Source organism: Leuresthes tenuis, unplaced genomic scaffold, assembly GCF_036924035.1.
Source record: "Leuresthes tenuis unplaced genomic scaffold, fLeuTen1.0.hap1 SCAF_18, whole genome shotgun sequence".
Classification (NCBI taxonomy): domain Eukaryota; kingdom Metazoa; phylum Chordata; class Actinopteri; order Atheriniformes; family Atherinopsidae; genus Leuresthes; species Leuresthes tenuis.
In genome coordinates this window covers 5,970,524-5,985,134 of record NW_027325372.1, presented here as the reverse complement: position 1 = coordinate 5,985,134, position 14,611 = coordinate 5,970,524, and the positions used below count along the sequence as shown (strand labels likewise).

The 14,611-nt window shown below is 38.9% G+C and overlaps 1 protein-coding gene across 1 annotated transcript in view; it reads left to right on the top strand.

Annotated features, from left to right (window-relative positions):
• Nucleotides 1-2,539: 2,539 nt before the first annotated feature.
• The window catches only part of LOC140274604 (F-actin-uncapping protein LRRC16A), a 29,829-nt gene continuing 17,757 nt past the window's right edge, over nucleotides 2,540-14,611 (top strand). Inside the window, exons 1-4 of the mRNA XM_072369943.1 lie at nucleotides 2,540-2,811; nucleotides 2,883-2,927; nucleotides 7,620-7,717; nucleotides 11,928-11,978. Coding sequence (XP_072226044.1) covers nucleotides 2,888-2,927; nucleotides 7,620-7,717; nucleotides 11,928-11,978 — 189 coding nt within the window. The 5' untranslated portion in view covers nucleotides 2,540-2,811; nucleotides 2,883-2,887. The remainder of the gene's footprint in view (nucleotides 2,812-2,882; nucleotides 2,928-7,619; nucleotides 7,718-11,927; nucleotides 11,979-14,611) is intronic.

Here is a 14,611-nt window from a genome sequence, read left to right as displayed (position 1 = left end):
AGAAACATTTGGCTTATTGTCTCCATCTAGTGGTTGAATCAGATATACACAAGTCTAAATTCAGTCTCTTCAATTGAGTTTCCTATACAATTCCATTTATATGAGTGCAATGTTTTCCCCTTGTAAATCCATCCATCCATCCATTTTCTATACCCGCCTAATCCGTTGGTCAAGTCGCTGGGGGGCTGAAGCCTATCCCAGCGGTCATTGGGCGAGAGCCGGGGTACACCCTGGACAGGTCGCCAGTCCATCACAGGGCCACACAGAGACAAACGAGACAAACAACCATTCGCTCTCACACTTGATTGCAGATGTGAAACAACCACACATACGCTCACATTCATTCCTAAGGACAATTTTAGAGTCACCAATTAACCTAACATGCATGTTTTTGGACAGTGGGAGGAAGCCGGAGAACCCGGAGAGAACCCATGCATAAACAAGGAGAACATGCAAACTCCACACAGAAAGGCCCCAGCCGGGAGTTCCCTTGTAAATCAATAAATAGATAATTTTGTGGACAACAGCTGCACAAAGAGAGCAAACAGACACCACAGAGAAAGAATCAGCAGCAGAAATCAGGCCCCGATTTTCTGGCTGTAAAGCCACAGTGTTGCTACAAAAACCTGTGTTATGACAATTTCTAATAAATCAAAGCCCCAATATTATATCTTTTGGATCAAAATCTACATTGATACAACCTCAGAACCATTTGCAGATGCCTTGACTTTAATCTTCAGAATATTATTTATTGAATTTCAAGAAATGATTAGTTCATAGTTACTGGCTCGTGACTATCATTTCATCTTCTTAAAACGAATACCATATTTTGACAGAATTTCTGTTTGAAAATGAACTATATTAGCATGAAGAACACTTTGAACAGTGAATACAATTTATTGAACAGCTCCCAGAGTGTAGTGGGAAAATCCAACAGTTTTCAGCTTGTTTGACACCGCCTTCATTATTATTAAATGTCTTAGCAGTGTCTTAATGTGATATGTTTCAAAGGTGATAAATGGTCCACACTTATACCTTACACCTTTCCACCTTTAGGCAAGGTTCTAAAAAGCCTTCTACAATGCATTTCTCATTCACCTTTGCAGACACATTGCTTCCTATTAAACTTATTCTCCATCATACACACACTCACAGCTGAACACATAGGGGACATCATGGAGTTCAGTGTCTTGGCCAAAGACACTTGACTGAACTCTGGATTGAACTGCCAACCCTGTAACCAGAGATAAACTGCTCTATCATCTGAGCCACAGCCATCCCAAAGACACAAATAAATTCATTTATGAACTGGATCTTCATAAATGAATTTCAAGCCGAAATATGTCAATCCTAACAAATATAAAGCCAAAAATGTAGAGTAACTTCGTGAAATCTATACTATGTAGATTATATTGATGCTTACAAACTAGTGTACAATGTTTTACTGTGCTGCAACACACCTACTTCTGCCTCACTACCTCACAAACAACATAATGAACATTAACTGTCTTTACGGTGCTTTCTTGTGGAGTTAGTTGAAAACAGCTCACATTGAGGGTTTTTAACATGAGATACATTGTGATTGATGAGGTATAAAAAACATGTCTTTGTGTAAAGTTATAAAAAATTACAATATGGAAAGCTCGGGCACAAGGTCTTGCTGACAGAAAAGTATGAATTTGAATATGTTTCTGTCTGTCTGACCTTCATCAGAGGATTTCAGCAGGATGTGAGATGTCATCTGAAAGATCTTCAAATTGTTTTCCAATTGCACCTTCCGCAAGTAAAACTCACACTTTTTCAAGTATACAGGGATTTCTTTTCTTAAAAGAAAGTTTGTAATCTACACTGTTGCAACTTGTAGGTTTTTTTGCTTTTTTCTGTTTGTTTTGGTTGTTTTTTTATGTCTGTATGTGTGTATTGTGCAACAACACTCCAAAGAGTCAAAGTAACTAAAAACATAACTACAACTACGTGAACAACTACAATCACAGTATGACACCGGCAAAAGGACAAAGAGATTCCAAACAACCAAAATATGCTAAACAAAGGGATAGATGCAAAACCGTTGTAAGCAATGAAAATCAAGAGCCTGACTAAGACATAAAGCTGATGACATTTAATGACACTGGCCTATTGGTATCAGTATATTTTTAATTAATCATTTATGATATACTTTTTTTTTCAAACTTATTGTCATGGGATGTCTGGACACACCCTCAGTTTGACATGAAGTCACCACACTACAAAGACATGAAAACCAACCTCAACTAGAGCTATCCATCTGTTATAAAATACTAAAAAAAAAACTGTAAATAACATCTGAACACATACATGTGTGTACATAGCATCCTCTAAAGTATGTTGTACAATTAACATAACTTCCGCTGATGGTGCTAAAGAAAACTAAAGTTGTAGATTGTAATGCGTAAAAGCGACCACCAGGTGTCAGGGTTTCCCTACTTTTAGCAGCATAAACAAACCGTCGACTGCACGGGAAGGAAAGGAGGGATCATGTGCGTGTGTGAAGAAATGTGCCTGTGTGATTTGTTGACATATTCGACTGTACTCACTTTGGATTCAAGCCTCATACTGAAAGCAAAGCTGTTACCCCTTCTAATCTTTTCCAACCACTATGCAGAAGTAAAGGACGTGTGTATGATTGTGCTGTGTGTGACTGCGTGTCTGTGAGTGTACAGGCATGTAGGGATGGAAGCGGACAGTGATAGTTAGGTAAGCAGGGTGTCGACAGGTAACCAAAGAAAACGGGACTACACCTTTGCCGTATTCTTGCCGCTCCACCTGGTGAAGGTCTGCAGCTACTTTTGCTGTTGTGTTTAACCCTTCTGTTGCCCTCACCGTCGGGGTGTTTACTTCTGCAGGAGAAATGTCGGAGGAAAAAACAGACATTCCCAATGACCTGTTCGGTAAGTTACCGTTAGTAAGCTTAACTTGAACGTCAGCTAACTTGCTCCCTGACGGACACTGTTAAGAAATTAAGTAAATAAGTCAGCGATATGTTGAGTAAACTAGTTAGCCATTATTTGCATTATTATTGTCGCTGGTTAAACATATTTTCACAAAAAAAGACCTTATGGCTCACTGAAGGAATATTAAAGATATATTAGTTTTTGTGTATGCTTTGAAGTATAACCGATTTATACCTAATCACTATGCAGCAAGTAAAAGTCACATTAAGTGTATTAAATGTATGAAGAAACTGAAGTTTCATAGACGAACCGAAATTGATCTCAGCTCTCGCCTTAATACATAGGAGCATATTCTGCTGATTTGTCTTGCATCAACTGAAAGTTTAAATCAGTTTTTCATCTTTTCTGTGCTGTTGCTGCATGTCAGCGAAAAGTTATTTTCATGCCCTCAGGGTTTGGCTGGCTACCTGAAAGTTTATCCTCTGCCACTTCCTTATCTGAAGTGGGGGAGAGAAGGCTTTGGGAGAGGGGTGTGTCCTGCGAAATTCCTTTGGATTGTGAGATATTATCAACACAGACTGCCTGGATCACTGAGCGTCCAAAAGAACAGTAAATCACAGCAAATTTACTGGAGAAAGTAAACTGTTGAGTTAAAGTTAGATGTGTAACTGGTGCTGCTAGGGTTGCTGAGACCCTAAGCGAGTAAGCTGGAGTTTCCTGACTCTTGGAGACTTAAATCATTGGACTTAAGTTGTTGATATCTGCTATTTTGGGCTAATGTCTTGTTTTTGTTTGAGGGTTTCATTTTAACAGAGAAAGAAAAAGCAGTAGGCTGTGACTCATTTATGTAAGCACTTTAAAATAATGATCAAAGCTAAATTACAAAAAATTGACCCTCAATAAGCCACTTTTCGTTTTATTTATTTTCAGGCAATCATATTAAGCTAGTGCTGCATGATGAAGCTGACTCACAACCCCGTGCTCTCTGTTACGCTGTCTGCAGCCCAATCTCCCACTGTATGTCACTGGGTTGAGTGATGAATGGGCCTTTTTGTTGCCAGCTCTGCTTTTGGTTTAATAGGACAGAGTGACCTGCTGCTGCTCATCATCAGCATTTCAATTTGAAAATAAAAAACAACCACGTCTGCCCTTTTTGTGAAACTAAAGGAAAGTGAGGATAATGTGTGCCTCTAAATGTTGAAGAGAAAGTTCAGCAGTGATACAGACACGAAAGCATTTCCATGTCTAACCTAGCCTTTTCAGTGTTAGGATGGTTCCCAACTACTCATCAACCATTCTCTTCAGTTAACTCTTATTAATGATTAACCCATAAGAAAGAAGTCACATCTCACCTAATTTCGATCACAAGCCCCTGATCATAAGTGAACATCTATTAATCATTAGCAATCATTTGCATTAGCAAGTCTTGAGTCTTTGGGGACTATCATATATTCAGATATGTAAATGAAGGAAGCAAAAATAGTTATTTATGAAGCTGGAACCTTTTTTTATGTTTCAAGACATCAAGATAAAATCAGCCATCCGTGCTATTTGAAATTGCAGAGAGCCACCAAAAGTCTAAGAAAGGCAAAGTCAGACAGATGGCAGGTCAGGCGTAGGAGACTGTAGGAGACAGTTCAGACTACTTGTGGAGTGGGGCAATACAACTACAATACAATACAAAAATGCATTGTGAGGAACCAATGAAATGAGAAGTTGGCACAAGTTGCATGGAGACGTTAGCCGGATGCTACCGGGGGTAAGTGGGAACTCAGACGAGTGAAGCAAGCTGGATCCTGTGCCCATTTGCTCTTCTAGATCCAGTCCCAGTGGATAGCAACTAGTGTCTTTGTGCTTGGTCATGGGAGTGGTCAATAGCACCCGCTAGCCCTCTGCTAACTTCTCATAGTCCTCAAAGCTTGTGCTAGCTTCTCATCTCTTGGTGTCTGAGGGTGAGTACCTTATCAAGGAGGAAAAGTTGGGAAGAGATCTATGAATATGACTTGGGTATGACTCAACATCTTGAAGGGCATTTTAAGGACACGCAAGGGTTTTTCTTTGAAAACCTTACAAATGTACAATTTTGAGGAACTTGGATTATTTTTTAGAGGGATTTCCTAAATGCTGTAGTGGGTCTTTGATAATTAATTTATGCAATCAATCTGCTATCAAAGTGTTCATGTCAGCACCACCTGCAAACTGTTGGTCATCGTTGCAAATACTTGAGATTGATGCCCTTTAAGACGATCATCTCCAACATTAAAACCACATGCTAGATACTGTACAGACTCCCCTCACACTGCCAAAACAGTGGGACGGGAAACACGAGCCAGCCGTGTGTAAGTGGGAGCTTGCATGGCAGAGCAGCCCACTCAAGATACCAACATAGTTGTCGCTCCTTTGATTTCACCAGACTTGCATGCTATTGAAAAGCACACATGAGCCCAATCAGACAATACAGTACAAGTGAGGACCAATGTGAAACTTAACGTATTTCTTCAAGCGGATTTTGACTTGTTTAATTTGCACTGCATTGATTGGGGTTCTGGAGTGATGTGACAACAAACCAGCCTTTGGTCTCACATTGGCTTTGGTAAATCCAAAGCTTCAGTATTCTGTTCCTCTGTGTTTAGTTCAGTTTTTTAAAAGGATAATGTTGTCTGGAATTACCAACATCTTGTGAGTAAGTGTTCTTATTGTACAGTAATGTCGGGTGGGGGGTATAAGTCAAAGTAACGTCCACATAAACGCTGTGACCCAGTGTTTCCTCGCAGAACTTATTGATGGAATTATGACTTCATACTACTGCTAGGTTTTAAAACTTCAGTGCACTTTCAGAATATTGGGAATGTTTATTGAATTAGCTCCCAGGCTGCCTTTGCATGAGCAGAATATAGAGTGTGAGAGCAATCATCAGTTTTGTTTTTACTTGTCACAGGTTCTTACTATTTGATTAGGGAATTGCTTAGTTCTCATATGAGCAAGTTGGACGCAGAGAGAAACCCATGTGTTTCTGATCAGCCCCTACGCTGCCTCATGCTGTAATGTTTTGATCCTCCTCATGACCTCATCATGTGTCTGAGCGCAGAGGAGAGGAGGGGAACAGCATGATGTCAGGAAGGCGGGCCAATGCTCTCCTGCTCATTAGGGCTCTCTTTTTGCCAGCACACATTACGTTCACACACTTTTCTCTCTAACTTACCCGCATTTCACCTCTTCTTTAGCGTTCTGTCTCTCTTCAGGTCTCTCCTACCTCCTTTGTTATTCTTCCTGTCATACTTTCTGTCTGTTGCGTAATCTCAACAACAACTACTACTTCTTTGCTCTCCCCCCATCTTGTTTCATCCTTCCCTAAAGTTTCCCACCACTACAGAAATAAAATGTTGGGGCCTTTTGCAGAAAAAAATGTTTTGTGAAGACGTTCCCACCAATTCAAGTTGTTTAAAACATTGTATAAAAAATGAATTTATACTTCTCACTATTTACACAATCAAAGCTAATAACAATCAGCACATGCACCAGGAAAATGCCAAAAATAGAAAATGTTTTCTTCTGAAGTCTGATTAGGAAAGCACCAGGTGTTCATTTTGTGTGTAATTTGATGCTTACAAGTTTTTTTTCTTCCAATGAAATAACAATAATACATGCAGCTGGCATTGATATAGTCAATTATTACTTTCTGTATACTCTTAGTACTAATTCTGTACTTTCTCAGCCGGGGAGGATCATTATTTTATATTTGCTAGCTTCAATCATTTCTCTTGTGTACTTTTTACTCACCTTTTATATCGTAGAGCAAATCGGGAAATAAGCTGATCCAAATTTGGGTACAGCTTCTCGTAAGAATCCAGTTTAAAACATGAATTTAGTTATTTGTCATATACAGCTGTTTCCATGTGACTCGGATTCATGTTTGAGACAATTTCTCTGACAATGATCTACCCTACAAAGCTGCTTACCAGAGCTGCTCATACTTCATAATTCCATTGACACAGTCTGTTTCATTCACTCTACACAGGCAATAGAATTGAGTGTGAGGTCCTTTTTCTTTTTTAAAGTTTGCTTCAAATGCTTGAAACATTATTTGAAAGGCAGCTTTAGTTTAGTTTGAAAACGCTAATTCAAGCTGATTTGAGGTTTTTGTATTTTATTCCTGAGGAACAAGAAAGGAGTAAACTAACATCCACTAATTTCCACCACCTTGCATTTTATAAATCAAAAGTTGCTACAAAGGATTCACAAAAACATAAATACTGCATTAGGAGTTGTTTTTATGAACCTGTAATTATGAATTTACTAAATATGAACCTGTTGGCAATGCATTCATTTTTTCAACACTGTTCATTCATTTTTCTTTCTGATAGCTGCTAGTTGCACCTAGTAGCAACTTCTCTGGCAAAATGGAGAGGTTTGGGCCAGCAGGGGGAATAGGGAATTGGACCAAAATCCTTTCCATCTAAATTAATCCCATTTGCTAGCATTAGACATGTAGTGGCCAATATTGTTTGTTGCGCAGCTAGCTGAGAACTGCAGAAATCCTAAACAGGACTTAAATGCTGCTGCGGGTAATCAAAGCTCCCCTCTGAAAAACCTGCACCCATTGTGTAATAGGCTGTAATGTGACCCCTCCAGCTGTTTCTGCGTTAATTATCCAGTGTTGTTTGTCCTTTTCTCCACCCCATAATGTAGAGAGTGTGCGGGAGGCGGTGGGACGGAGGGTTAAATTGACCCTGAAGCGGAAAGTCCAGTTAGAAGTCAAAGGTGACAAGTTGGAGAACAGAGTGCTGGTAAGTGAGCGCTTTTCTTATCCAAACACTATAATATGAATACAATCAAATCCACTTTTTTCTGTCAAGTTTGTTTTCATCAGATTAAGTCTCGTCTTAAATAAAATGGTGTGTATGACTGGCAAAGTGTCACTTTTATTAACCCCAAAACATCCAGTCAGTTGTGTTGCTGCGGGCATGTTGCTACAGGAACTAGTGAGTAGGAGCAGTTTAATTTGAACCAGGAAGTACAGACAATAAAACACCACATAGCAGGTTATATTTCTGTGGCAAGACTTGGGATACATTGGGATTTGATCACTTTGTCAGTAATTAATCTCCTTCATCATCAAGAAAAGAGAGCACGTTATCCCTGTTTTTGCACTGGCTCCAAGTATGCTTTAGAATTCATTTTAACTTACTATTGGCTTATAAAGAACTTTGTGGCCTTTCTATCTGACCTTTTAGAACCATATGAGCCTGCACATTGACTGAGTTTGTCTGAGAAAGGACTTTTCCTTGTTTTAGAAAAATAGTTTAAGGCCAGAGATGACAGGGCATTTGCAGACAAACTCTGGAATGAGCAATGAACTGTGTGCGCCGTAACTTCGTAATTCTTATTTCTTGGTTCAGATGTGATCAGGAACAGACTGGATGGTTGAGGTGAAATAAGTGACAGTAGTCTTGTCACACAGCAGGTGTGGTTTATAAAGACCAAGAAGAATTTTCAGGGTCAGGCATAACTGGGAAAAACAAGACAAGTGAGAAGAAGAAAAAGCACAGTGAAGGAAACATAAAGGGATGTGAATACTTTAATCACAATATATGAATGTTAGAAGAAGAAGTTAAAAGTATAAAAATAGAGCAATTTATACACGAAAAACACTATTTATTTAGAATTATGTGCATTTGAAAAATGTTTTGTCAGATATTTTTATATTTCCATTTGTGTTCATATTCATTGACACTTTTATTTATTTCTATGCATATTCATACAACTTTTTAATTTGTTTCTATGTAGATTTCCACTTCAATTTCATATTTGTTGAGAGATTTCTTCTTTTTCTTTTTTAACTCATCATTCCTCATAGATAAGTCATACCCCTGGTCATGGTGAGACTTGCAGTATTAAGGAGAATCTTTTTGTTTTCATATATTAGTGGACTGTTTGTTCAAACACTGCAGGAATTTTGTCTTCATAGAAAAGGCAGACAACCATCATCTATTTTAGTTCCTTAAAAAAAAGTCCACTAAAGTTACTGGTCGAGACATAGCTTAATGCACCTTAAGTGTTCAGTGACACCACTATGTGTTGGACGTGGTTAATTCTGTGACTTCTGAGTTGTCCAGCAGTGAAGCTGCAAGTGCTTGTTAAATATTTTGAATGACTGCGGCTACAGTAGCTCAGTCTGAAAGAAGCTGCTGTTGTGAGTCATGATTTGATTGCCTCCCCTTTGTCTCTCCATGTCTACAAACACAAACTTTAAAATGACCTGATATTGGACTTAAACTGATTTGATTACAGGATCATTTCAAAAGTAACAAATTATCTGATGTTGCTAATTGCTCATTTCATGCCAACTTAAGTTTGTGTGGGGGCATTGTCATGCTCAAACAGGAAAAGACCTTCCCTAAACTGTTGGCACTCTCTTTGAAATACCATTAAGACTACCCAAAATGCACAAAATATCAAACCTTTCTCTTTGTTCTTTTGTTTTAAAATCATGGAAGAATGTACAAGCAGACTTGGTTTTGACTTGGTATGAGGTCAAAAGTGGACTCCTTATCTGACTCTGCAGGGTGTTTTCTTGCAGATTGTATGAATTGTGCTGAAAAGGCGCTGAACACAGCACAGAGCCACTTTGCTCAGGAACATTGTTGTTGCTCTGGCAGGGTATCTGGTCTCATGTGACTGCAGGTATGTGGATTCACATGTCTATACGTGGGTGAGTGAAAATGGAAAAGAAAAAGTGGATAGAAGGACTCGAAAGAGAGACATTTTGATTTTAAAGCTCTGTGCCCTCAGCCAAGGACATTTTTTAAAAAATGTCATTTGTTTTAACACGTACCGTATTTCTTTGTCGACATACCACAGCTCTGCAGCTCCTGTTCGGACTTGACTTAAGCAGCCCACTCACAGCCACAGGGTGTTTGGACACACGCACACACACACACACACACACACTGAGATGTACACTACATTCCTCAGCTGTCGATCATTAGATTAGAAACCCATGCAATGATTTCTTTAAATGAGGCAAAACAGACCAAATATTCATAGTAATACATCAGACAAATTCGTTTTAATTTCTGCTAATCAAATGTAAGGAAAGATCTCATTGCAAGAGAAATAAAGCAGTGAGTCTTTTAGATGAAGGCAGTTGGGATGAACGTGTGAATATGTTTTTGCCATTTTTTTTTACCAGCCGTTGCAGCGCTGATCTCGGTGGTTCATCTGGTTGCCTGTTCATTGTTCCCTGAATGAAACTGATCTTTTTGTACACTGTCTTGAAATCATACCGTTAGTTTCTGTCTCTACCTCCCTGCGCTCATATTTTGTCTCGAAAATCTGACGTCGTGATGGCCATAGTTTGACTGCACTAACCTGGATTCTCATGTCTTATTGGTAGTGTGAGGATGTGGTGGTTAGCACTTTTACTTGGTACGACTAAACACATATTTTTTTTGTTTGCTTATGTGGTGACTCTTTTTCTATTTTACATTTCATATATAAAATGTGAAAGTGCTATGTTTGTATGTATTTCTGAGAATTAGCAAGCAGAAAATGTATGGTTTGTCAAAATTAGAGCAAATTAACAGAACTATTGATTGTCAATGAACTTATCTTTGTTGACAGTTTGAGAGCGAAGGTCTTGTCCTCCAGCACTGCTTTCACACATTTTTCTTCCTGCTGACTTTGGATATAGAGACAGAAATGCTCACAGGCAATAGACTCCCATTTCATTTGACAGTCCAGGTCTTCCTTATGAAAAAAGGGAATCTGGTCTTTTTATGTCAGATACTGCTATCAGTGCATTTTAGTCCAGATTTCACTCACATAAAAATGCTTGGAGTCTGCAAAACACCTGAACCGGGATGTTTCCAGACTTTATAAACAGAAACAGGCTGTTTGAATCTCATACTGTCTGCTACCTTAGTACCTTATGGAGGCCAGTATCGTAGCCAATTTTCTGAGGCTGCCGTGAGTCCACGAGTTGGAGGACTTCATAGCTTATTAACTGGTAGCTGGCCATAAGCAGATGTGACCTGGATAGACCTCGCTCAGCTATACAATGGGTTACTGTACATACCACAGCTGGCTTAGCCTCCTGTCAACCACAGCACGCTTTCCCTTCATCCCCTCGCCCTCGTGCTTTTAACGTCATTATCAGGAGAATGCGATAAGGACCATTTAACTTACACCATTTCAACCATAATTCTGCAAACATTTCACACACACAGGATGAAAATAAGTTACTAATTTTGTCAGCTTGAAACACATGAGCTAATCTTGAGTGAGCAGCCATAATGTGCAGTCACTCTCTGCCAGAACAGCAGTTCAACACCTGGTGTAAGATAATATATATTATTATCCCACTCAGTGAAAAACCCTCTCAGGAGTCCAGCGCTCCTTTAGGCTTCTCTGCAAGTGGAAATAGGCAAAGCTGTTGGGAGGTAAGGCGAGAAGGGACTCCTCTGGTCTTACTCAGACTAAAAATTAGCAGATTTCCTCTATTTCTTTTATCTTTAAGTTTAATTATCCATATTGTTCCTCTGACCTTACCACCTTTATTATTAAATTATTTGAATGATGGATCTAAAAAAGACACATAGTGATGTGAGTGTGTGTGGCACCAGCGTACCAAAGTGCAGACACCACATGTAAGGTTAAATAACAAAAAAGAATTTCTGAATATATGAAATAAATACTCACTGAACTGTTTTGAAAGCATTTAGTGACTGGGGCTGCCATATATATGTACTGCTAGTTATAAAACACCTTACAAATTCATAATCTTGTTAACTTTTTCTTTATCAAATATTTATTTCACTAAAGTCCATTTCAAGCTCCTTTACTTTTTTGGAAGGTTTGATGAGTGTTGTGTGCTGTGGTGATATTATTGAAATGATTACAGTATTAAACCTAACTTTAAACTATTACAAGTCCTGCAATGTGTGTGTATTTTTTGGAGAAGCTTTTCCAACAGTGTCTGTGTCTGTGTGTCTGCAGGCTTTGGCATCACATCGAGCCTACCTGCTAACAGCACGGGTCCCTTCTAAGGTGAGGCAGCCTGTATATGAGTGTGAATTTCACTCATTCTACACGCTTAAATGTTGTTTTAATCCCCAACATTGTTTTACTGCTGTCATTTATTTGTTTTTGTTAGCTGATTTACTCATTTTTGCTCATGTTGAAATGCTAAACTACAACAGTCAACACTTTATAGATTATAGCTGCCGAACATCAGCAGATTACATGTATTTGCTCGAAAGCAGCCTCACAGAGCAGCTAGCGTAACTGTGAACTCAAAGCAATTCGTAACTCATCACAAATTACTGCATAATACCTGATTATTTAATTATCTACACTACAGTGTAGTGTTAGATTATCTGATATTTTTCTTACTGTAAAATAATCTCATGACATGATTAAAACCCACAATGTGTTCATTTGTCTCTTTACTCTCTCTGACATCTTTATCCACTGATTTCAACTGAAGATCATAACCTCCGACACACCCCACTTATCTACAGTTTCTTTCAAAAACGACTCTGGAATTTGGACACGGACATTTTTAGCTTTAGCGTCCCAAACGGGAGGAGTTAATGCATTTCTCTGGGACTATTTTCAGCAGCAGGTTAATCCACATTTGCCACTCTAATGAACATTAGGGGCAGAAAGACGATGTACGTGGGCTTATCTCAAAATAAACTTCTTCATGGTAATACAGGAACATGTGACTCAATGTAAGACTGTGACTAACTGAAATTTCCCATATATTGACCCATCTAACATACTTCCTGTTGCATCTGTTTTTAACCTCTCAGAATGCTTTTTTTATTAATCTCTGCTTTCACAGTTGTATAAACACACATTAGTTCAAATTTCCTGTGTTTTCAGTTTATCTGAAATGTCCGAAAGTTGCTGCATCTCTTTCCCTTTCACTGTCCTTCCCTTTCTCTTTCTCTTGCTATGTCTTTATGTGTCTCTACCAAATGAAAATAGGTCCCACCACATGGAGATATTTGATAGTTTTACCCACAGTGCAGCTGTAAGAGCACAGCCTGTGGGAAAGGAAAACAGTGACAGGAAGAAAAGTTCAAGCCAGAGGGCCAGAGACAGAGAGAAAAACATAGTGCTTCCACCATGAGCAAAAAAGGAAAACTGAAGTGTTTTTTGTTGAAAGATCAAATGGAAAAGACTAACTGTCACAAAGCTGAAACAACTGAAGTGATAGAAAGTGATCTGACCCCTTTTAATGCAAGACACGATCCAATAAACAAACTTAAGGTAAAAGAAATTAGCACCTCTGAATATAAGTTTCTGTGCCAACATGTTTCGGTTGAGGCCTGAGCTTGTGAATGTCCATGTTTAAGCTTGATGAACAGTTTCAGAAGATCAGAGTCATCAGATACCTGATTTATTCTCAGAGAAATCAGCCCAGAAGTTAGCCCAGGGTTGAACGCAGCTCTCAAATTACTGATGCCATTTCCTTTTTCTCAGCCTCTATTTTGATGGATCTCTGGTAACTTTCCAGGCAGGCAAGAGGGGGGGGGTATCACTAATAGTGTGTGAATCAAGCCAGACAACTTATAAATAAACTAGGAAAATCTGATGCGAAGGGAAACTGGTCTTCAAACTGCAACTCGTTGTTTTTGGACGATGCATCTGTGATTTTATGTTTTTCCCTCTTTTTAAAAAATATCAAAGGTAGAAGTTGTCACCTGATGATAGTGATTTTAATTTGATTTAAAAAATACAGCCATTGTTGCTGTAAAGTGTTCACACCTGAAAATAATCTCTATCTTATCCTTGTTATTTTTAATCCATTACTGCAGAGATTTTATTCAAAGCGACCTGTACCAAACAAGAACTGACTGTAGACCATATTTAAGAGATAGATGTAGCCACCTCAACAGCACCCATTGATTTGTGAATTCTTATTTTGAGGCCTCAACATTTGCATGTTGTTCTTCATGATCTGAGAAGAAGTCACCCTTATTCAGGCTCTTAGGATTACTGTGACCTGGAACTACACTGCAGTTTACAAACTGAACATAATGCTTTATTAAAGAGGACAAAACTATCAGTTTAGAATGGCCCTTCTATTTAGATGACTTGTTACGGACTAAAAGCATTTAGTGGAGTAACAAGTCATCTAAATAGAAGGGCCATTTTTCCCTAGACTTTGTTAGTTTGTAATGTTTTGTAACTACAGTCACCCCCCGCTGGCCATCTGATATGGACTTTTGTTTTCTAGCTTAGCTGTATGAATTTAACCCTTTGTTATGTTTCCATCTCTTGACTATACTACAATCCCTCTTGCAAAAATTTTTTTTTAATCTAAATGAGATTACCTGATTGAATTCAGATTAAGCACCAGTAAGTCTTAACTACCTGTGTACATCACACAAATTCAGGCAAAGCAGTTCCAACCTTTCAGGGCATGTTCATGGGACCACTGGGCGTGCCCTGTGGTGTCTGGGACTGAGATGTGGATCGGGCCTGTGGATCGGGCTTGTTCTGGCACATCCTGTGGACGCTTGATCAGTTTGGGATCAGGGGAGTTTGAAGGCTGAGTCACCACCTTGGTCTTGTGTTCTTCAAGCCGCTCGTGCACAGTTTTTGCTGTGTGACAGGGCTCATTATCCCAGTGGGTAGTGTAGTGTCCATGTGGAGGTGAATGTTTAGGT